The sequence below is a fragment of the Brachyhypopomus gauderio genome, unplaced genomic scaffold (assembly GCF_052324685.1).
Source record: "Brachyhypopomus gauderio isolate BG-103 unplaced genomic scaffold, BGAUD_0.2 sc70, whole genome shotgun sequence".
In the NCBI taxonomy this organism is placed as follows: Eukaryota; Metazoa; Chordata; class Actinopteri; order Gymnotiformes; family Hypopomidae; genus Brachyhypopomus; species Brachyhypopomus gauderio.
In genome coordinates, this window is record NW_027506891.1 from 112,194 (window position 1) to 135,712 (window position 23,519).

The window sequence follows — 23,519 nt, forward strand, 5'->3', positions numbered from 1 at the left end:
ACCAGTTTATTAATCGTGAAAAGTGTTTATGCAGCACTAGATTGCGCACAAGTCTGATGGTTCTCCTTTTCATCTGTAACATCTGTATGCAGAGCATATGCATATATAAAATACATGTGAAGAAACAATTGGTTGGTGCTCATGTAAAATTACTGGGTGGTGCTCGTCGCTAAGATCTCTGCAGGAGCGTGTGTACGTTTTTATGTGTACTGTACTGTATGACCACTGGGGGGCGCTCGTCGCTAAGATCTCTGCAGGAGTGTGTGTACGTTTTGATGTGCACTGAACTGTAATGACCACTGGGGGGCGCTGGTGGGTACGAGCGCCGCTCAGCACGTACACCACGTCACGCACGCGCTGTGTGTTTATTATGAGTCTGGATACCTGCCCTTATTAGGGTATTATATGAAATTATTATCTCCAGCCAGAGAATTTAACATTAAATTCTGAAATGTTCAAGTGCCTATAATAGCTGAAATTAATTTAAACATTTTTTTTTATTAATTAGTGGTTAGTTAGTTGATCACGACGTGGTCAGATTGAACGTTGTATATTTCACCTCCCCATTTCAGAAATACATAAATTACAAACTATCATATAATATTTAAAATAAATAATCTCTGTGTTGTTTGTGGTTAGTGTCTTTCTCGTGGGCTGAGGCGTGTGTGGTGTGTAAACTGGGGTAATTGCGCTGCTGTTGCCCCCTCACATCAGGGTGGTGTAAGATGGCGCCTGCCCAGCTCTACTGTGTGTGCCGGCAGCCCTACGATCTTCACCGCTTCATGATTGAATGTGATATCTGTAAGGACTGGTTCCACGGCAGGTAAGCGCCTTATACTCTTAACCACGACACGGCTCGGTGTGGAGTAGCGGTGGCGGCGGGGTTGGAATATATTGGGATATATCGGTAAACCCCGCCGCGTCCGGGCCCTTTAAACCCTGTAATCAGAGCCGCTGAGCGGCGGCCGGTCTCACCGTGCCTCACCCGGACATTTAACAGAAGTATATCCGCTATATGTGCTCTAACATGGAGACATGTCTCTCCTTCACTACTGCTGTTTCCTGGAGTTATGTTCAGTAATGCTGCTGTGGTCGCAGCTCTGAGATCTTAGCTAGGAAGTTACCTCAGAAACACTCACTTTACTGGGGTCTATAGCGGGCTAACCAGTACCAGAACCGGGAGACATACGAGACCAGAACCGGGAGACATACGAGACCAGAACCGGGAGACATACGAGACCAGACCCGGGAGACATACGAGACCAGAACCGGGAGACATACGAGACCAGAACCGGGAGACATACGAGACCAGAACCGGGAGACATACGAGACCAGACCCGGGAGACATACGAGACCAGACCCGGGAGACATACGAGACCAGACCCGGAGACATGAGGCCGGTCTCGGTTCCTCCAGGTCTGTCACGGAGCGGGCCGCGTTAGTGGAGCTCGCTGGTGTCTCCACGGTGTCTCCTGGTTTATTCATCTACACACGGCGATGTTTCCACCGCGTTTCTGAAGCGTCTTTCGGGAGTGAAGCAGCTGGCTGGGGATACGGAGCCGGTACCGCTTCTCTCCTGCCGCGCTTCAACACGGCACCTTCCCATTTAGTCATATGCTTTAGTTGCGACTGTAATTAAACTCATAAACGAATCTAAATCGATAGGGAGCGAACCGGTAAGAAAAGAAATGACTGTTACTTTTGATCTTTTTGTGGCTGCTTGTGTATGTAGTGGGGGGGGGGGGGTCATGCGCGTTCACGCCGTGTCTAACCGGCTGTGCTGCATACTGTATACTGCATACTGTATACTGTTTTATCTTAAACTCGAGATGTTCTGGGAACTAAAACAAAATGGCTCTTTCTTCATTGTGTGTTCTGTAATTAGCGGATTTAACAATTTAATAATATGGTCATGTGTGAAAACTGCAAGTAGCTGGAAACAGTTTAAAATGGGACGCCTCCTCGTGAATACATTAGCAAGCTATTCTGCATTCAGTGAAGGTGAGTTGAACTGTCTAGACCACAATAAAGTTACGAGTGGTGTGTAGCACACCACTTCAGCCTTGTATAAGTCCTGGAGTTGCTGACCGCTCACTCACAGGGTAGAGCCAGTAGCCACAGAGGAGATTCAGCAGGAAGAGTGGCTCGTCGTACCCTTTTCATCACATTGAACCCCTGGATTTTCATGAAATCCCCACCAGAGCTGTACAAAATCAGGGGAGATGAATGAGATCTCTCACGGGGAGTCTGTCTCCCTCCCCCACCACGGTCCTGTCTGCCTCAGTGTAAGATTACACTCTTGCCCAGCTGTGGTTTCAGATGCAGTGATGGACAATGAAGGACATCAGTAGCTTTGGTGACTCTTTACAGTGTAAAGGGTGTAAAGTTTACACCCTGCGTGTATGTCATGAATCATATAGTCACCACGGTGTTTTCAGCAGTTTGGGGTTTTGGACTGATAAATAAAAACGCAAAAAATGTACAGTTGTGATGTGTACAACATGCTAGATCACTCCTTCCCGTTCAGCATCACCACACCTGTAAGCAAAGCTTTCACACTCATTTGTGCCAGCAGTAATGAGTGACCAAGCCTTGAGCACTCTGAGTACTTGTCCCAATGTACTTGTGCCTAACAAATGTTTGTACAGCAACTGTCCTAATAGGAGGAATTAGCGCTACAGTGAGCTCGGAGCAGAGGCTGGCTTTACTCATGAGTCTTCTGCGGGAGTGCAGTAGCGATTATCTTTTACCTTTTTGAAGGTATTAGTGGTTTTTCTTCAAGGATTTAAACAGTGTGCCATTTCAGTCACAAAAGCAGCTCTTATATATAAACATAAATTGTGTTTCTGCATATTTTTGTGAGTCGAATCCTACAGTGTTGTTAGTTGGTGTGATGGACATATTTTCATGGCTTTAGTGATTCTAGTATTAGGCCTACTCCAGTCTGCCTCAGTCAGACCCTGAATGTCTTATTAGTGTCTTTGTCCAGCTGGTACCAGAAGGGTGAGTCTGCAAAATATCAATTACCAGAAAAACAAGAAAGTGAAACCAGAGTGCTGTAGATTGGCATGTGTTTCATGACTACAAAAGATTGCACAACTGATGAAACGCAGATAATACTCTACTTTGTCTTAATTGTACTAGACGTGATAACAGTTCAGAAAGTGGAACAGGTAATCCTCAACAGCGGTGGAGCAAGTACAACCGGCTGCGTCAGAACTCGGTGTTTATCTGCTGCAGAATTATGCAAGACTGGCTACAGTTCTTTGTCCATCTCAGTTCCTTTTAATCCTTCTGGATCTTTCTCATGATCTTTTCTCCAAATCTGTTTATACATATTTGATTAAATTGCAGTATTTCTTGGTGATGCTTTAATATTTATTTAGTATTATTGCAATATGAATCCTGAAGGAATGTTTGTACTGGTAGGTGTCTGCTCCTCTTCATTTATACATTATTTATTTTAAAATAAAAATTAATCCGGTATAATAAATGACCCAATAATGTACTTTTTCATTATTACATCAGTGACTTGGGCCTGTTCATCTTTCACTAATGTTTCTTCCTTAGTTTTCCATAAGGCCCAGTTTCTGTCTTTTTGCATAATAGATTAATCTCTCCATTAATCACATTCATCTTTGCATTCTTATTGTTGCAGGTTTGAAGCATTTCAATCATATTGTGTTTGTTATTATTGATTTTGTCTAGACTAGTGTTGTTTGCTTTTGGACACGCTTAGGAACTTCTAGTTTTCAGGGTGAGCAGGTCTTTTGTGGAATTTACACTGGGGCGCCATTGTGTTCATTTCTTTGTGAGCAGATTTATGGCACAACATGTAAGGACTCAGAATGTTTTAGCATCTGTTGTCTCTGTGGTGGTGTAGAGCAGGAACAAAATGTCACAGGCCACAGAAGTTCTGAAGTGCAAATATACTTCAGACATTACAGCCTTTACCCCTGAAATGTCAGTTATCACCAGTGTTGATGAGAAGCATGCTGTAATATTAGTTATTAAACATAATACAAACATACTATATTTGGAGCAACGAATGATAAATAATAACTGTAGACTCCAAATGATGCGTTTGAGCCCAAGGCCAGTGAAGGTCTTACAGCAACCTCCTCTTCAGCTCACGCACATGGACTTGTGACGGTGTTGAGAACATGATCACTCAGTCCTTCCTCTGAGTTTTCCTCTCCAGGGCCGCTGGGCCAGGATGTGGAGTAGGAGTGCAAGTGACTCATTCTCCACCCGGCCCACTCCTCCATCCACGGATGCTACGTCCTTTCATAAGTGCCGAGCCGCGGTGGGAGCTCGTGGGTCAGAGGGTGGGGCTGTGGGGGGGTGTGAGTACCGTCCTGGTCAATGTTGCTCAGCTCGTGCGGTTCCGCTGCTCACACACTGGCCTGGTGCTGCTGCATGGACCGTGTAGTGAGTTTGGGCACGGCCTTCACCTTAATGGCAGGATGTACATCATGGGGCAACAATATTCTGGATGTCATTTTACCCAATAAAGTCTGCTCTGCGTTATGACTCACCTGTTTACTGTAGACCTGTTGCAGCTTCATTTTTGTGATACCAAAAATACTGCATGAGTGACAGTGGGTGTGTGTGTGTGTGTGTGTGTGTGTGTGTGTGTGGGGTGTTAAGGGATCAAAGCTGAGAAGGCAGCTATCTACCTAAATCCATCTTCAAAGCCTAATGCTGTCACCATTGAAGTGTTGTCCCCTGCTGCTTTAGCACCCCTAAAACACCAAACACTGCAGCTCATCGTCAGGCCTCTTCCATTCAACAACACAGAAATGGATGAAGCTTTTGACACTCGTGTTTCCACGGTAGTAACTTGTCCCATTAGTTTGTTTTATTTATTTAGTTTTCATTTATTTATCTATTTGTTTTGGTTGGGTGTAGTTTCAGATCTTCCTGAAGTATAATGGTACACTAGAGAGGTCGTTGTAATCTTCATCTTCACTATAGATAATCTGCTGAATGTCTGGCATGTTGGGGTCCATGTCTTTGTAATCCAGACTTTAAGGCCCGAGTTCCTTCTTATGGACTAAGCCTGGTCTTTAGCCTTCTGAGTCCTGATTTAGGACTTTGTCCTGGTCCAAGATGTTGAGAGTGTGTGGGAGTGCGGTGTGTGGGAGTGCGGTGTGTGGGTGTGCGGGAGTGCGGTGTGTGGACGTCATGCAGTAGCAGAGCCACTAGCTGAGCCTGCAAAGTAACCTCAGCTCTGACCTCCAGCATGTTGGTGAATAAGAATAATTTTATTAGCATGGGAGGCCACAAGCTACTGTAAACCTGTCTGTGTGTAAACCTGATCGAACACACAGCCACCTGATCTCACACAAGGCCTGGTGCAGCTCTGGCATGAACCTCAACTGTGTGTGTGTGTGTGTGTCGGGTGGGTGGGTGGAGGAGGTGTTGGTTGAATGTGTGTCTTTCATAGTGCGTGCGAGAGGAGAGATTGTTGAAGGTTGTGGTTTGGTATGTGGTTGTAGTGGGTTGGGCGACGGACTGTTGCTCAACTGTGGCACAATAATAAGCGTCATTATCAGGAGATGCATGGTGGTGGTTGGGTGGTGTGGTGATGGCTCTCAGCTTAGGAGTGAATCGTTGGAATTCATCTGGTAATTATCATCAAGGTAAGGAGTGATGGTTCACAGTAAACGTCAGTATGAATCAGTTTTGGCCTATATTAACAGAGCTTTTCATTCTCTGAGCTATTGATGAACTATCCACAATATCGCCACCTCTAGTGTGATTCCCAAATGTGTGTGTGTGTGTGTGTGTGTGTGTGTTACAGTTGTGTTCAAGTGGAGGAGCACCATGCAGCAGATATTGACCTCTACCACTGCCCCAACTGTCAGCCTATCCATGGACCCTCACTCAGTAAGTGTGTGTGGGGCTTGTATATGTAGTGAAGGTGGGTGTGTGTGTGTGTGTATCTGTGGGTGGGTGTAGGTAGAGGAGGTTATGAATCTGAAAATCTCGTCTTTTTGCCCCCCACGCCCCCTCTTCCTTTTCTCCGTCTCAGTGAAGACGCGTAATAACTGGCATAGGCATGATTACACGGAGGCGAGCGGCAGCTCTGGGCCGGTGCAGGCAGGCACCGCTGTCTTCATCCAGCAGCTCCAGGAGAGGAGCTTCCCCAGGTATGTGCTCCTGGACGGACAGCGCCAGACACCGGCACCCACCCTGCCTCCTGTGGACGCCATGTTGGTGTATAATCCTCGTAATCCCGTCCTTTCCTTCTTTTTAAAGTGTTTTTCTGTTATTATTTGTTTTAACCTGCCCATCATGAAAATAAAACCCATTTAATACTTATGTAATTACTGGGTGAGGAATAATGAGTGAAACATTAGGTGTAGGTGTTTAAAGGTAAAGCGGAGGGTCGAGTGTGTCATTGTGTCTGACCTCTGAACGCTGCGGTGCGGGTGAAGGGGTGATCTGGGTGGACGGGTGTGTTTGTGACCTGGCTCTGTCTCTGTGCTGCTTCAGTGCCGACGAGGTCATCGTGCCCATGCAGGGTAGTCAGGTAACCCAGCAGTTCCTGGAAGCGGATGGGTTCCATTACCCCATCATGGTGCCTGATCTGGAGGGACTGGGACTCAAACTACCCCCGCCGTCTTTCTCCGTCAGGGACGTGGAGCAGTACGTAGGTGAGAACCCTCTCTCTCTCTCTCTCTGTCTCTCTCTGTCTCTGTCTCTCTCTGTCTCTCTCTCTCTCTCTCTCTCTCTCTCTCTCTCTCTCTCTCTCTCTCTGTCTCTCTCTCTCTCTGTCTCTCTCTCTCTCTCTCTCTCTCTCTCTCTCTCTCTCTCTCTCTCTCTCTCTCTCTCTCTCTCTCTCTCCTCCACCCTTGTTCAGAAAGGGAGAACAACCCTTCAGTGTCTTGGCCTGCGTGTACAGGAAACGGGTGCACAGGTGGATTGGACATCGTATGGAAATACAGACTGGTTATTCTGTATTCTGCTGGCAGCTTACAGGATACCTGTTTAACTTACTTCGCACAATTAACATCTGACATCTTTTTAGACCAATGTGATTAACAACTGCAAACAACTTTTAACCAAATGTTAACAAAACAAAAGCATTCTCGGAATAAATATTGCAGTGAAACAACACTACCTGATTCAGAACCATGACCTGTTAATACTCCATTATTTATCCATACAGGTCTTAAGCAATACAGGTTCTTTTGTGCAAGGTGGTATAAGACTAAGAATAAGAGCACCAACGACAGACCTCACAGAAACAGAGATCACTTTCCCCACTGCATTCAGTCACCACATTCAGACAAGCTTGTATATCGGTATAACGTTGTTAATCTGAATCAAAAAACAAAATAATGAGGTAAATAAAGTGGTTTTGTTGAGAAGGTCAGCCATGCAGTATAAGTGTGTATGGAGTGTGCTGTGTGTTAGAAGGGAGGCCGTAGTGAGCTAGCTGCAGCCCTGCAGGGCATCGGGTGTCTGGCTGTGGCGAGTGAATGGGTCTGCTGTGGGCCTCCTGCAGCTGTGTGGCCTCCCGTCCCCTTTAGAGCTCCATTACACCTCCTCTCCTGTTCCAGAGACCACGCTCCACGCACAGCAGGGCCCATCTATTAGAGCTTACATTACACACTCACCACGCAGGCACTGATGAGCTGTAAGCCATGGGCTCGTTTTAATGCTAAAGGTGTGTGTGTGTGTGTGTGTGTGTGTGTGTGTGTGTGTGTGTGTGTGTGTGTGTGTGTGTGTGTGTGTGTGTGTGTGTGTGTGTGTGTGTGTGTGTGTGTGTGTGTGTGTGTGTGTGTGTGTGTGTGTGTGTGTCCACTCCACAGAGATCATATTACACACTGATGGTTGAGTAAAAACAATAGGCCAGGCACTCCCCCTCCCGTCTGTGAATGTCAAGAAAAGAACCAGACAGCTGTGAACTATGCCCCCTACGCCTGCTCCACCCCCTCATTTATACACTCACACACTCAGCATTATTCATGTGTGGGTTTGTGGGGTTTTTGAAGCTTTATATCAGCAATGCAAATGCACTTGTCTGTTGTTTTGGCCCTTGTTGTTTTTTTTTTTTTTTTTTTTGATAAGAAGGCTGAAATCTCTCAGAATTAGAAAATATTAGTCGGATGATAGGCAGGTGTGTGAATCTGGATCTACACTTTTCTTTTGTGTGTGTCTGGCCTCCAGCTGTTCTCTGCCATTAGACTCTGGAAGGCTGTGGGTGTGTGTGGGGGGGTGATGATCTCTGGCAGGCTGTGGGTGTGTGTGGGGGGGGGGGGGGGGGTGATGATCTCTTGCTAACAGCTGTCCTGCTCTGTTTACGCTTCTCTCTGCTAGTCTGCGGTTAACCACTGGCATGACTCTTGCAGGCAGTACAGTGTGAAAACATGGCCTCCTTTTGAAGACCTTCGGAAGTAGGGGGGTTATGTATATAGGTTAATATGTCAATGCAACTTCTCTGTAGGTTCGCACTGAAATACCAGAGTTAGGATCTAACAGACCTCCTCTTCCTCTTCATCCTCACCCAGGCGGAGACAAAGTCATCGATGTGATCGATGTTGCCAGACAAGCAGACAGCAAGATGAAACTGGCCGAGTTTGTGAAGTATTACTACCAGCCCACACGGCCCAAAGTGCTCAACCTCATCAGCCTGGAGTTCTCCGATACAAAGTACGTCACTCTGCTTCTCAAGTCTCCTCAGACAAACAAAACCTCGGCGCTCATTAGAACGTACAGCTCTATCAACAATGGAGGTAGCGCCTTTATTTTAGATGATGAACTAAAGGGGGTCACTTTAATGCTCAACCAAGATCTGTTTCATGAATCGTACAGGTATACTCTGCCTTGAATTAAAATAGGCCATACATATATACTTTAGTTAACTTAATTATGTTTACGTTTAGTATTTTTGATATCCGTATGTTCGATGCCACACAATAGTATTTCAAGAAGCACCTACACTAGCAGTGCTTGTGCAGTCTTCATGAATTTTACGTTTGATTAGCATTTCTAACTTTTTCTCCACCCTTTGCGGTGCAGGATGGCCGAGCTGGTGGAGGTTCCAGAGATCGCTCGCCAGCTGTCCTGGGTGGAGAACTACTGGCCTGATGACTCCTTCTTCCCCAAACCATTTGTACAGAAGTACTGTCTGATGGGCGTGAAGGACAGCTACACAGACTTCCACATCGACTTTGGTGGAACCTCCGTTTGGTACCATGTGCTTTGGGTGAGAACATGCTCCCATGGTGACAATCACTATGGAAACAAATGCTGACGTTTAAAATAGTTTTGGGTTGTGGTGACCATTGGTCAGGGAAGAAATGAGAAGAAACTAATTTTAGTACTTGGTTTTGCTGAAGCGTATTTGTAAATAAGTAGTTCAGTTTAAACCTCACTGTATAGTTGTTGGCCTACTTTAAAAGTAGTTTTAATTTTTACAAGTTAATTATTTTATTGTGATTGTACAGGGAGAGAAGATTTTCTACCTGATTAAGCCAACTTTGGCTAACCTTGCACTGTATGAGTCTTGGAGTTCATCAATCAACCAGAGTGAAGTCTTCTTTGGTGAGAAGGTGGACATGTGCTACAAGTGTGTGGTGAAGCAGGGAACCACCATACTGCTCCCTACAGGTGAGAGTCTGCTACTACACCCCTGGCACCTCGCTTGCTTCCACACCACTCAAAACGGCATCAACCTTTTGGGCACTGGAAGTTCTGATGATGTACCCATGGTCTCCACGCCAGGGTTAACATGATATGCTGCTGTTTCTTTTTTCTACACGTGGTTCGCGGGCCGTTCCTGCGCAGAGCACGTCTCGCTTTTATTGGGCCGGCCAGCCCTGCAGACATCCTGAACAGAAAAAAGAGAAGCTTCAAGTAGCCATACGTGTCTTTGTGCAGACTATCACAAAAATCATCAAATACTATTGTAAATGTAAAACAGACTCGGCCAGATTATCCTGAATTATAACTGAATCCTGAATTATTCATCTTAATTTAATCATGATTTGTCAGATGAATGTTACATAGGTTATAATTGGCAACCAATTTTACTGGCTAATTTAAGTCAGCCAGTAAAAGCACAGCTGACTGACAATGACGACACCATCACTGTTTGGCTACAAAGTGTCAGACAGCTAGAACCAACCTAGAACAACACGGCACAAAGTGTCAGACAGCTAGAACCAACCTAGAACAACACGGCACAAAGTGTCAGACAGCTAGAACAACACGGCACAAAGTGTCAGACAGCTAGAACAACACGGCACAAAGTGTCAGACAGCTAGAACCAACCTAGAACAACACGGCACAAAGTGTCAGACAGCTAGAACCAACCTAGAACAACACGGCACAAAGTGTCAGACAGCTAGAACAACACGGCACAAAGTGTCAGACAGCTAGAACCAACCTAGAACAACACGGCACAAAGTGTCAGACAGCTAGAACCAACCTAGAACAACACGGCACAAAGTGTCAGACAGCTAGAACAACACGGCACAAAGTGTCAGACAGCTAGAACAACACGGCACAAAGTGTCAGACAGCTAGAACAACACGGCACAAAGTGTCAGACAGCTAGAACCAACCTAGAACAACACGGCACAAAGCCCCAGCACAGATGGAATCACTGTGTGCACCCTTCAAAAACACTTCAGTGTCCGCTGCTTTGCACCTACCAACAGTGAAACTCGACTGAAAGATCAGTCCTCACATAGAGAGGTTAACATCACGCTGGAAGGATCCTGGAACCTCTTTGATACATTGCCAGGAATCATGAGCTAAACTGTCAAACGTATGTCATGAAAGGGCAGCTATGGACATCACGCCACACATAGTTCCTTGAAAAAAACCACCCGCCCGTCATACGTAGGCTGCACGGTTCGCAACGGATCTTGACGTTTTGAAATTGGAACCCCAAAACGTGCGTGTAGTGGGCTGTGACCAGAACTTCCTCCTGAATGTTTCCACAGTAGAGGAGAATCCATAGTCCAGCTCCGCTCCCTGTCGCCCGCTGAAGCCCTGGTTCACCTCGCCTCGGAGAAAACAGCCCAAGTGCTCGCATGGTACAATGTCCTGCCATAGGACATAGAGGGGAAAGAGTTTCCCAGACTGCCTGCCAGGAAAATCACGCCTCTGCGCTTTTTACACTAATGAAACTGTGACGGCAGGAAGTTGTTGCTGGGAAACATTGTAAACACAAGCACAACACTGTAGCACAGAGAAGAACGCCATTACAAAATCTACAACACTGTAGCACAACACTGTAGCACAAAGAAGAACGCCATTACAAAATCTACAACACTGTAGCACAACACTGTAGCACAGAGAAGAACGCCATTACAAAATCTCAAGTGTTTCCACTCTGCTAGTTTATATAGCAGACCTACAATACCCAGTACTGTTAATGAACTGTCTTGGAGGGCAGAGATGGATCACTCATTCATGCCGTGTGTGTGTGGAGGTGTGTGTGTGTGGAGGTGTGTATGTGTGTGGAGGTGTGTATGTGTGTGGAGGTGTGTATGTGTGTGGAGGTGTGTATGTGTGTGGAGGTGTGTGTGTGTGGAGGTGTGTGTGTGTGTGGAGGTGTGTGTGTGTGTGGAGGTGTGTATGTGTGTGTCTGTGTATGTGTGTGTGTGTGTGTGTGTGTGTCTGTGTGTGGAGGTGTGTGTGTGTGTGTGTGGAGGTGTGTATGTGTGTGTCTGTGTGTGTGTGTGTCTGTGTGTGGAGGTGTGTGTGTATGTGTGTGGAGCTGTGTCCCTTCCCTGGTGTCTATCAGAAGTAGTAGCATCACCTCTGACAGAGCAGAGGTCTATGTTTAGCACCCTGTCTGCCAGCCTAATACACGTTTCAGCGAGACTGGGAGGTCGACGTCATGGTCCCACACTGCTGTTCTCTTTGTGACTCTGCTGCCCTCTGCAGGTTGGATCCATGCAGTGCTCACCTCTCAGGATTGCATGGCATTCGGAGGGAATTTCTTGCACAACCTAAACATAGGCATGCAGCTCAGGTAATGTTTCAAATTAAAATTTATTTGCTTTTAATTTGATTTGAGAATAATATTGACTTTTTGGGCCACTAGTTGTTGGACATGCTGGGCTCGGTCCGGCTGGTTGTACAGTGTGTGAACTCCTCTTTGCGGTCAGGTGTTACGAGATGGAGAGAAGGTTGAAGACTCCAGATCTCTTTAAGTTTCCGTACTTTGAGGCCATTTCTTGGTATGTGGCCAAAAACCTTCTGGAGACGCTCAAAGGTGAGAGGCAGGAACATGGTTGAAGGCTGTGGGTGTCCCGTCGGCAGACGAGACCATTCTAACTTCTGCTTCGATCTTGGCAGACTTGCGAGAAGACAAGTGCCAGCCACAGGCGTATCTGGTGGACGGAGTGAAAGCCTTAATCTCTGCACTGAAGACATGGCTGAGGAGGGAGGTGAGAATGAGACACACTCCGTCCTTAAGGACCCAGCAGAAGGTTCTGGAGCTTATAAGACAAGGCTCTTAGCCTGTAGCAGAATAAGATGACAGGCTAACCTCACTCGCATGCCAGGGGTTTGCAGTCTGGCTCTTCTGTACTACCAACTAACCTGATGAGTTGAACTAGGTGTTCTAGAGCACAAACACTGGAGATTGTAGAATCTGTAGCGTTGTACTCGCTGTCTGTCTCCCTCTGACTTCTTCTACCCCTTATTTCTCCTCTTTTTCCTCCTTCACCTCCACCAAGTTAACCGAACCGACGAGTGAGGTTCCAGATAACATCAGACCCAGCCTTCTCATTAAAGAGCTGGCCAAGGAGATCCGCTTCTTGGAGGTAGGACAGAATCACCCTGAACACAGCAGCCGGTGGACGGGGGTGTGGGGTCAGACCGGCCGGTGGACGGGGGTGTGGGGTCAGACCGGCCGGTGGACGGGGGTGTGGGGTCAGACCGGCTGGAGAGTAGAAGGATGAGGGTGGCTGTGTGAAAGTCATAATGATGCAATGAATTCATGTTTTATATACATAATAAAAATGAGAGCTTTACTGGTCTTTTAACATTTTGAAACTCTTCATGCTGACTAAATAACACACAGTCAGTATAGACATGGTTTGCTTCAGTATCTTGATAAGTCCTGAAAAGAAATTATAAAGGGGCACCTTGTTTAAAAAATGAAAAACAAAATAAAATGTCCTCTGTCCAGCAGTTACTGGTGAGATGACGTGAGTGTCTCGTCCACAGGAGGGTCCAAGCAGGCCAGTGAAACCTCAGGGAAGCACAGAGTTTGCACCCACGCGCTCCTCCCTGGAGAGGCGGCGGCAGGCACGACGGGTGGCTCGACGGCTCCATCACCACCACCACCACCACCACCATCATCACCACCGTCAGCATCGTCATCATCAGCAGCAAAGCCCCAAATTGCCCTCGAACCTGGACATCCTTGAGCTCCACACCCGTGAGGTTCTCAGGAGGCTGGAGGTTGGCTCTCTGGAGGAGGTGAGCTGCAGTATATGGTCTCAATAGCAGATTCGGTGCCATGTATTTATATTGTAATAGTGTGCACAGCCATTCTGTGTGTTGATTTGAGATGTGTTTTATGGAACACTACAAACTAGATTTGCCATGATCCAGAGACAGTTTTACATCATGCAGTGGGCATCTTGCAACGCTTTTGCATCACCACATGGCGGATTCTCATGGATCTCCGACATCTTGTAGAGTTTAGCTCTGATGCAACACATTTCATCTTTAGACATGTTGAATATTGTAGGTCTTGTCTGCTCATCTCTGATTTAAATTTGTCTTTGCATAGTAAGAAATACGCTGCAACAGTTGTAGTTGTCTAACATTTGTTTTGTTTTTTTGTTTGTTTTTTCAGCAGGACTCTGACTTCAGCGCCAAAGTAAATGGAAAATTTAAGAAAATCTTTGCACCGTCTGCAGTAACTGAAAAGAAGGGGAGTCCTGACAACGCCCTGCGGCTGGTGCTGTGTAACGGGCGCATCATGAGGTAAGGTCCCGCACACCTGCGTTTACCCCCAACACTGGCGCGCATGACGAACCAGTCAGAGTGTTGGCCACTATCAGGCCGTCCTCAGCCCTTCCTGGAACTTCCTCTAGGGCATGTCCTCTAGGGCATGTCCTCTAGGGCATGTCTCTGTCTACGCTCCTGATCCTGCTTGTGAAGGGCTTGGGAGTTACTTGCCAAATTATATCGGGTGAAGAAGACCAAAGGAAATCCAGAAACACACAGTGGCTTTATCCAAGCTGGGGACTGAAACTGCTACATTAGGAGCTAGCTAAAGTTTGTGTTAACAAGCAAACATCAAATTCGCCTTCATTTATGTATTTATGCAGTTTGAAAACCTGTCTGATCACAATTCAGGCACAAGTCTGCGCATATGCTGTTAAAGGGCCAGGCAAGTCAAGGGCAGTGAATCGTCAGGCATGGCATCTGCCTTTATACTTTTAAAGCATCAGATGTTCGGCCCATAGTACCATGTGTACGTTCTGTGAGTTGCATCTGTGTATTCCAGTTTGGATCTGAAACTGCGTCCCCTTAGTCTGAACAAGGCATGATTGCTCAGAAACAGGCAGCCTGTATTTATTGAATATCCTCTGAAAGCACCAGCTTATACAGCACATCCACATAATGTCAGCATTCATCACGCCTGCACCTTTTCATTTGCAGAAGTGAATAGCAGCACACACTAGCAATACTACATTAAATTCTGTGTATTGATGGAACAATTGATACAGTGTTGTTGGGCATGTTTGTTATTCTTGTTTGGGACTTACACACAGTCCAAGTCCCAAAAGTGATTTGTGTGTTCGTGTGTGTGTGTGTTCATTTTGTCAGAGAGAGACGACGTCTTGCCAGTGCACTGCTGAAACGTGAGCGAGACAAGACGTTACCATACCAACAGGTCAAGATTGAAAAGACCTCACCATGTCAACAACAGAAAGTAAAAATTGAGAGCATGGAGGCAAGCTTAGCGATGCAGTGCACTATGGGACAGAAGAAATCAACCAATCACGGTGAGCCACTTTGGCCCATTCTTAATACCCTGTTTAAAGTCTGGCCAAATACCAAATAGCTTCCTATTCCCTACAGAAGTATACCAAATTAAGTGTAAAATAATGAGGTCTAGATTCTAGCCAGTTGACGAGGGAGCTATCTCTATTTCAGCCAGAGATTTTAATGTTCTTACAGCTCCTGATATTCTAAGCCTACTGAAGCAGTTTGTTATGGGGGATAGAACACTGTTGTGGTAATGTTGCAGACAACAGAGTAACACTATTAAAAACAAACTGATTTCATCATGTACCTTTTTATTTCATCAAGCTTTGTATCTTTCCTTTCTTGCATGCAAATAGAACTCAGGACAGAACAGACGGACTCTGATCTGGAGTCGGGGAGTGAAGACGCTCCCAGCGCAGAGGTACCGTGAGGCTGACTGTTCTGGGCCCAAGCGCTACTTTAGTTTTGATTTAGGAGTGGATAAATGGATTTGTTAAAAACATTTCACTGTCTTCATTCTCTTTGCAGATTTCTTCTTCAGACTCGGGGAGCTCTGAGGATGAGGTGCAGCGTATGAAGGAGAGAACGAAGGGCTCAGGAAGTCGTGTGGCCGCTCACACAGGGCAGCTGCACGGCCACAATCACAAACCACTTAAACGGTACCAGACTGCTGTTTAGTACACACACCCCTGCACGCTAGACTGCCGTGAAATTGGCAAGAGAAACCACTTCACTTCTCTCAGGGTTTTAGAACCTCTTCAAATACTGCACTGCAAAAATATGGACAAGGAACAAATGATACGCTTAAAGTAAAGATTTTGTATCTCTTGTGTTTGTAAAAGTTTGATTAAATGTGTTTGCTTTAGAACATTCGGGCAAAGAACTAGGGAGCCAAACGATCCGTAAGGAATGTACATTGTAGAAACAATCCCAACACGCCACCACAGCAGTCGTATTTGTTGAAGGACGCTGGGTTGGCGGGTTGGGGGCTTTAGCTGCTCCTCTAAAAGGCTGCCGTACCTCTAGGGAGTGTCCTACCTCACCCAGCGTGGAGGAGACCCTGCAGGGCGTGCTGTCTTTCAGCGGACTCGTGTGCCAGAAGACCCCAGACGAGGACACTGTGTCTCAGGAGACCTGGTGGTCCACTCAAGCCTCCCACATGGGAAGCCCAGGAGAGGAGCACCTGTACGGCCCCCTGCTCCATCCCACCAAGAGACAGACCCATAACCCCAGTCCCATCAGTAACCAGGCCACTAAAGGTACGAGGCTGAACCTCGTGTGTGAGCCATTTCTCAATATACTTATAAAAGTGAACCCATTCCAGCGAACATGACTGTAAATATAAACATTTTACATTTACAAATGTGAAATTAAGGTTTTTTTGTCTATACATTTAGGAACAATGGACAGATTTCTTTATTACCATTTTTTGTGTCTTTAAATAACCTAATAACTTCCTAATAACCTAAATAACATCACACTGAGTACTTTTGCCACTATGTCTACTGTCGCAGGAAAACGTCCTAAGAAAGGAATGGCGACCGCTAAGCAAAGGCTCGGCAAGCTTCTGAAGATGAGCGGTCAAACACGCCTGCTCGTGTAACACGAGGGAGAAACAGGACGGACACGCATGCGCGCGCACACACACCCTCACACTGCACTCTTACTCTACATGTTTAGGCAACGTGGTATGTTGGACGACGTTAGCACGCGGCTCCTCAGCTCACGTGAAGCAAATGAGAAATTGTGGAAAATCCTCAGAAAATTGCAGGGAAATTCATTCAACCATGGAACACAGAAGAGAAAAAAAGCCAAATGTTTCCGGATGGGACATCTGTGATGTCTGGATGAAAATACAGAGGCCGTCTCTGTTGTATTTACGCACACACAGGTTTGTACCACGGATGGATACACAGATGGCCTCAGTGTTGCTTTTGGGGTTTGGCAAAAGCTGTTTGCTTGTCCATCCCGCTGGTCATGCAGGTGTAAGCCCACATTTTTGTAAATTTGTGTTTACCATTCATCCTGGCCAGATCCTTCCCCACCCCTCTCCTACCTCCATGAAGATTTGTAGCATGTGAACATGGTGCTTTTGGGTCAAGGGTGGCTTTTGTGTTTTATCTCAGTGCTTGATAGCCTTGTTATAGTCTCTCTGTCGCCCTCTCTCCTTTTGATAGTGAACTGCCTTCATCCTCTTGAGCTGTTCTTTTGGCTGGGAAGGCTGAGGTTAAAAGACTGAGGGCTAATAACGGACACAGAATAAAAGTGATTTCAGTGGATGATCTCTGATTGCAAATATATAAATACCATCTGTGTGTGGGAAAAACTGGTCTTGAGGTTTCTGAATGGTGCTGAATATTGTGTAGATTGTCCACTATCCAGTCACACAAAGCAATAATTGTTCAGTGTTGATCGAATGGTTGATTAATTGTTTTTGTCTATAAACAGCACTCCCACAAAGCTAGCATGGCTTATATCGTAAGATCAACTGGTGTCAGATTTTCCATTCATAAACACAATACTGCTTTCTTCTTCTCTGACAATTGTTTTATTTGCATGGTCCATGTAGTTCCACTGGTAGCCAACGATAAGAAGGGGGGGGTGGGGGTGTATAAAAGCACAGGGCTGTCCCAACACTGGTCTTTAAAACGGCCAGTTTGGCACCACTCTGGGGCCAGACTGGATACTTGCAGTGGTCAGTGCTGCTTTTGAGATGCTGAGTTGTAGACCGCAAGGACTGAGTGTGTCATTTGTTGAGAGCATAAAAGCTCAGGGAGAAATGACTGTCCTGCCTAATTTGTGTTGCTCTTTTTCAATGTATATTTTAAATGTAATGTGGTTTTTGTAATGTTTTCTGTTGGCTGTTAACTTATTAATTTCCAAGAAATGAAAAATGATTTTTTAATTACATTCATGCTTCCTGCTATAAGGTTTGTTTTCCCTTTTTGCAAAAATAATTTCTGTAAATATGTGAAAATTAGAAGAGCAAAGATTTTTGTAAGCAGTGACTTGATTCATTTTCATAGATTTTGTAGTAATCTTGGTTGTTTTAGTTAAATTAAATTTTTCATTTGACTTATACCTAACAGACCTACCAACATGTCCAGAGTCTGAACTGCACTGTAAACTTAATGAAAATTTCATTTGAAATGTCTGTAGTGCCTGTTCTGTGCTTATGCCATTAATACTAGCAAAAAAGGAGGGGATTCTCCAGTCACAGGGTGGGTGCACAGACGTGTGCTTGACTGAAGATAAGTGTTTCTCAGGGAATGAGATGCAAGCGATCAATCTCAGACCGTCAGGCTCTTTACAATCAAGTGCATCTCCCGTTGATGTAAAGTAGGCTCTAGTCCTGCGTACCCCCCCCATTTTCTAATGTGGTTATGCACATTCTTACATTTACAGTACGAGTTTCACTTATCTGTCCAAAATAGTAACAAATGACCAAACATTCCAGGACCTGCGTATTTGACGATAGAAAACGCAAAGGAAGGTTCAAACAGGACTTTTCTGGGGTTCCTACCTGGAATCACTGATTTTATTGATCTTTCTTAAGCTAATTTGGATTTAATTGAGATGGTGATGTTACACAGTTTAAGGCGAAAAAGTAAATGTCCAAAATCAAGGTGGGAAATAATGGAGGTTTCTAGAAGTTCAGTTGGGTGAATATCCCCAACCGAAGGACAATCCTCAGGCTCGGGCTGCCGTCTCTGATTTAGTACAAACCCCTGACAAAATTCATTAAAAATAAAAAGATCTTTCCGTAATCCCTTTCAATAACGTGTCTAGGAAAGCGATACCAAGTCCCAGAACAGGCGTTTTTCACACCAAATCCTAGTTCTAACAGTTTGTATGAAAGAGATCTAAGATTAGAATTCAGCTTTAAAGTAACCATATTTGATTACGGAGGCTAACATTTTTGCAAATTACCTGTACAGTGTTCTGCTCCACCCCATTTGTTTGTAGCTATGGTATGTATTATACGTGTAATTGAAATCCTGTGTTTTGTTCCTCTTAACCAGAACTCCATCGTCATGCAAGAGTATGGAACCAGAATATTGTGCAGTGCAAATTTTATGTATTTACACACTGATGTAAAGAAAGGAATCCACACGTTTTGGAGATGTTTTACATACATTTTGACCAGACATTGAGTGACAAATAAAACAGTTTACTAGAACTGAGTCAACAGGGCATCAAAATGTTCCATTTGTTCAGTCGCTGTCTTTGTCAGATGTCTACATTTTTCCTTAAATTTACAATTTTAATAAACTAGACGTGATGAGTCTCTGTACAGCAAGAAGGAACTCAGGTCCTAAAGAAGAGAGTAATGGGGAACCTGCTTTCAGGAACCATGTGCATGTCAATACAGTACACCTGAAGAAACAAACAGGACATACTCTGTATGACCAAATGTAAGAGTGACCCATGAATACAACATTTAACAGGTTAAACAAAATCTGGTGATGTAATCTCACTTGTTATGGTAGTACACTTCTGCAAGCTTGTTAAAGATTTCATGTGACTACTTAACACAATGCTCAGTTTTTTACATTGTCAAATGTAAGTGTGACCTCAGGTAAGGCCTGTTGACTCACATTAAGGTTTTCCCCACATTACTCGTCATCAGGAGGAATGCCCAACTCCTCATCGGTCCATGCTGAAGGATCGGGGCAGGTGAAATGACCCTAAAGGAAGCAGCACAGGGACAGGCCATCAGCGATGAGGGCTCAAAGCTCAAGTGCAAAAACCAATCAACAAAACAACCTAAAAACTTCAGTCGTCTTCAGCCTTACTCTTTCTACACTGTACACTCAACCGTTAAAATAGCAACTTTCAATACATAACTATCACTTTTCTGCTCACCGTGGCCTCTAGCGTCCTGTGTGCTGGACATAGCTGGACCACAGAGGATTGCTTATAAACTTGGGCACATGGCTAAGTCTAATATTACACTAGTTGTAATAGTTCAACAGTTCAAGGGCCACCAGCCCAGAGTTCTCTTTATGATTAACTTTATATCCAAGACCAGTCAGTGCATGTTTATTCCAATACCATCTGTGATATGTGAGCCTATGGAAAAGGTTCATTATCTTCCAACCTGTAAACTATTTGTCATTTACCATCATATATAATACATAGCACATCACTGCTAACAGCAGTAATATTAATAAACAACTACCACTAATATAATAGGTACTACTCAATGATCCTTGACGTGGCACGAGTCCCACACTGGCCCAACTTTCTTTCACAGAGACGTGTGACAGCGCGGGCTCACCATTTCAACGTGTGTAGTTGAACTCACCAGTATGGCGTCTGGGTCATGCCATGTGTGCCACAGGATCCAGAACCACATGGCCCCACTGAGCAGCTCTGCCTGGAACTTCTGGTTGTTGGTGACATGTGGTGGCTGTCTGTACTGGGCAACGATGTGGGGTCCACCTCCCCCCGCCCTGCAAAATGACCACCAGGGTGAGTGGAGCCAAAACAGACAGCAAAATCACCATTGCAGTGGCACATTTTATGTCTCACGTGCCATAAATGATCACGCTCCTCTCTGAACTATAACTGAGTGGTGAAAAGGGCACTACCTAGACATAGGTGAGCGTTATGGCACTACCTAGACATAGGTGAGCGTTATGGCACTACCTAGACATAGGTGAGTTATGGTAGTTGGGTGAATGTCACTCTTGGCAAACAGTGGCGTTCTACTTTTGTTTCCAAAAATAAATCCATCTCATCTGTGCTTATAGAACATGGAAAGAAACATTATGTCTTTTTCATCAGTTCATCATATGTGGACATTTGAGGAATAAAGATGACATTGTTTTTATTTTCCTTGAATGTAATCCACAGCTATGGAATAAATTGGCATGTTAAGCCAATGCATTTTCCCTCTGGAATATTTCCTTTCTTTCTTTTAATTATTACCTTTGCATTAGAAAAAAAATCTTTAATGGCACCCCTCTTTATTTATTTTATGTACTGGTTGGTACACCAGCACCATTACAAAAGTAGCACTGGTATTGGGGAAAATCCATTACAAAAAAATAAAGAAATAAAGAAAGAAAGAAATAAAGAAAGAACACCTAAGCCTTGGTGACAATCTGACGCACTGTTGCCAAGTCTTGGCCAACGGATTACTTTAAGGCCTTTTCTTGCAAAGTGAATAATATAATTTTTCGTTTCAGATTTTGATATTTAAAGATACATTCAAAGTTGATTATTATGATTATTATTATGATAGCTGGCAGTTCTCCATCACTGAAGATAATATTATTATTGTTGTAAGAGAATTGGAGATAGTATGTAAAATCTGCTGCATTTGGTACTACCACTGGCATTCAGGAATAGTTTGAATGACAAGCACCAATACTGTGGAAAACTGGAGACAGCAGTCAGCTTAGCAATACGACAATCGGAGGTGAGAAGGTTCCAACAGTCCCAACACTAAGGACACCAGAGCAGCACAAAATCATGTGGTCTCCAGAAAATAAGGACATCTGGCTAGAGTTTGATGATGTGGACAGCATTCTGGACGTAACAGAGGAGGACAGAGTAGACCAGACAACTGGGGCTAGAACCTCCGGTGTTTACCAAGCAGTAAATAAAATAATAATAAGTAGAAAGCATGTACTGTTCACCCTTATTAATGCAGCCATCAGTAATACATTTCTCACCTCACCTCTTTGTTTGCTTTCCACTAATGAAATACGGTCTGCCATCATAAATCAGGTTACTGTAATCCAATTGTTTAGGGTTAGCCAGGGCTGGGCTGGTAATCAGGTATACCAGCCATTTTCCTGGTGGATTGACACACTTTTGAGCTAATATAACTTAATTTATAACTTTTTATCAACAGACCAGACCATAAAGAAGCGCGCACACACACACACACACACACACACACACACACACACACACACACACACACACACAGATCCACTAAATGTGCAAAGATAACACATGATGACTGCATCTTGTGCAGCCCCCACTGTACAGCAGCACAGAGGAGAAAAGCGAAAGAGGAGAGTTGGCTGGTCAGTTAGGCGGAGGTGTGAAAGAAGTCAAAGGGCAGATTGTGCTGGAGATCTGTGCAGTTGAAGCAGTAAGCATGGAGTAGCTTGGACTCAGAAGGCAGTGTGTGTAAAATGCCACAATGCCAATGATAAAAGGGAAAAAGCATTTCCAACAACAGGCAACAAAGTTATACTATATTAATTTTCAGACAGGTATGGTGATTATTAGGCTGTATATACGAATTACTGTCATTAGTATCTGTATGGTGGATCTCCATCTAGCATAGCTTTTCTTTGACAGTTGTACTTTTAGTTGAGCGTGTAGATCCTCAGTAACATTGACAGTGTTTTAGTCTAATAGTATTTCAAGGATGTAGTACTGTTTGGTGGGGACACACCGGGTCAAATATATCAGGGCCAGTTTGTGTGTCCTACTCTACCTGTGGTTATAGCTACATCGCTCAAATATATAGGCCTACTTCATAATGCGGTCTTTATTGTAATATAAATACACACAAATAAGTGCTAGTTATAATACATATACCGACTCAGAGTTTATCTTAACAAGCTGATCGTTTATCCGGTTACTAGATAGCCAACCTTAGCCAACTCTTTAACTCTAGTTGTCTTTTACGCATTAAACGTTACGTTGTTATCTGGGATTACGTGGAGCTTTTAACGACATAAGTGGGATATGTTTAACATTTAAAACTAAATTTATCTATATCTATATCTATCTAGTTAACACTGCCCTGTCTCTTCATGACGAAAATAGCCTTGTTTAGTTTTTACCTAGCACAGTACATTCGTGGCAAGCTCACATATAACCCACACAAGGCTGCATGTAGGCTAATGCCCGTCACCTGAACACTTACTTTCGGACAAACGCCTGGTTGTGTCTCCGTGTGAGGAGCCGTAGTGCTGGTCGGAAGAGCCCCGCTCTGCTCCCCGCGGACGCCATTTTAACACTCACCACGGCTGCATCACTACAAATGTCACCTTCCTTCTCAAGGACCTACCAATAACGCGCCGTGTGATTGGTCACGCACGGACACTGTAGTTGATTTCACCTAGAGGGCGACACAGACTGCGTGTAGTCATTCTTCACTCGCTGTCGTGGATGTGGCTTTTTGTGTTTTCCATCTTGTCCAGATCAAAATAATACGAAATCTGTCTATTTTGGTATCCTGTGTGTTTTATGCACGTGTGCGAATGTCGCACTTGTTTCGATGTCGCCTTAATTACTTTATTAACTTGATTAACTATATTCCAACTCTTTGTATATTCCAGATACTTCTGGAATATTCTGGCATCTGTGCATATATAAGTGTTTGTGGTCTGAGGTGACAGTGTTAATCCCCGTCAGACTCCAGTCAGTGAGTCACCATTCATTTTAAACTGTCACGTGGTAGGTTCACTCTTGGATTGCAGTGGACAGAGACATTTAAAATATATATATTGTAAATAATAATAATAATTATAATAATAATAACGCATAATTTCATTATTACTATAT

At 44.5% G+C, this 23,519-nt stretch overlaps 2 protein-coding genes across 6 annotated transcripts; one reads left to right on the forward strand and one right to left on the reverse strand.

Annotated features, from left to right (window-relative positions):
- Nucleotides 1-665: 665 nt before the first annotated feature.
- kdm7aa (lysine (K)-specific demethylase 7Aa) lies at nt 666-19,165 on the forward strand. 4 transcript variants are annotated; one of them, XM_076989712.1, is made up of 18 exons: nt 666-823; nt 5,807-5,892; nt 6,038-6,155; nt 6,502-6,662; nt 8,523-8,664; nt 9,034-9,220; nt 9,462-9,624; nt 11,913-12,000; nt 12,137-12,243; nt 12,327-12,418; nt 12,710-12,796; nt 13,203-13,457; nt 13,843-13,970; nt 14,820-14,998; nt 15,338-15,402; nt 15,510-15,640; nt 16,008-16,240; nt 16,496-19,165. In XM_076989712.1, exons 1-18 carry the CDS (start codon nt 726-728, stop codon nt 16,582-16,584), a joined length of 2,409 nt encoding a protein of 802 aa, XP_076845827.1. In that variant the 5' UTR covers nt 666-725; the 3' UTR covers nt 16,585-19,165. The 4 variants fall into 4 exon arrangements, with proteins under 4 accessions (XP_076845827.1, XP_076845826.1, XP_076845829.1 ...); XM_076989711.1 differs by having other exon boundaries at nt 667-823; nt 13,840-13,970; XM_076989714.1 differs by lacking the exon at nt 666-823 and adding an exon at nt 932-1,676 and having other exon boundaries at nt 13,840-13,970.
- ndufb2 (NADH:ubiquinone oxidoreductase subunit B2) lies at nt 19,040-23,037 on the reverse strand. Of its 2 annotated transcripts, none has more exons than XM_076989716.1 (4): nt 22,879-23,037; nt 20,290-20,437; nt 19,580-19,669; nt 19,040-19,296 (listed from the first exon to the last, which is right to left on the reverse strand). In XM_076989716.1, exons 1-3 carry the CDS (start codon nt 22,962-22,964, stop codon nt 19,598-19,600), a joined length of 306 nt encoding a protein of 101 aa, XP_076845831.1. In that variant the 5' UTR covers nt 22,965-23,037; the 3' UTR covers nt 19,040-19,296; nt 19,580-19,597. The 2 variants fall into 2 exon arrangements, with proteins under 2 accessions (XP_076845831.1, XP_076845830.1); XM_076989715.1 differs by having other exon boundaries at nt 19,040-19,358.
- Between the last annotated feature and the right edge of the window lie 482 nt (nt 23,038-23,519).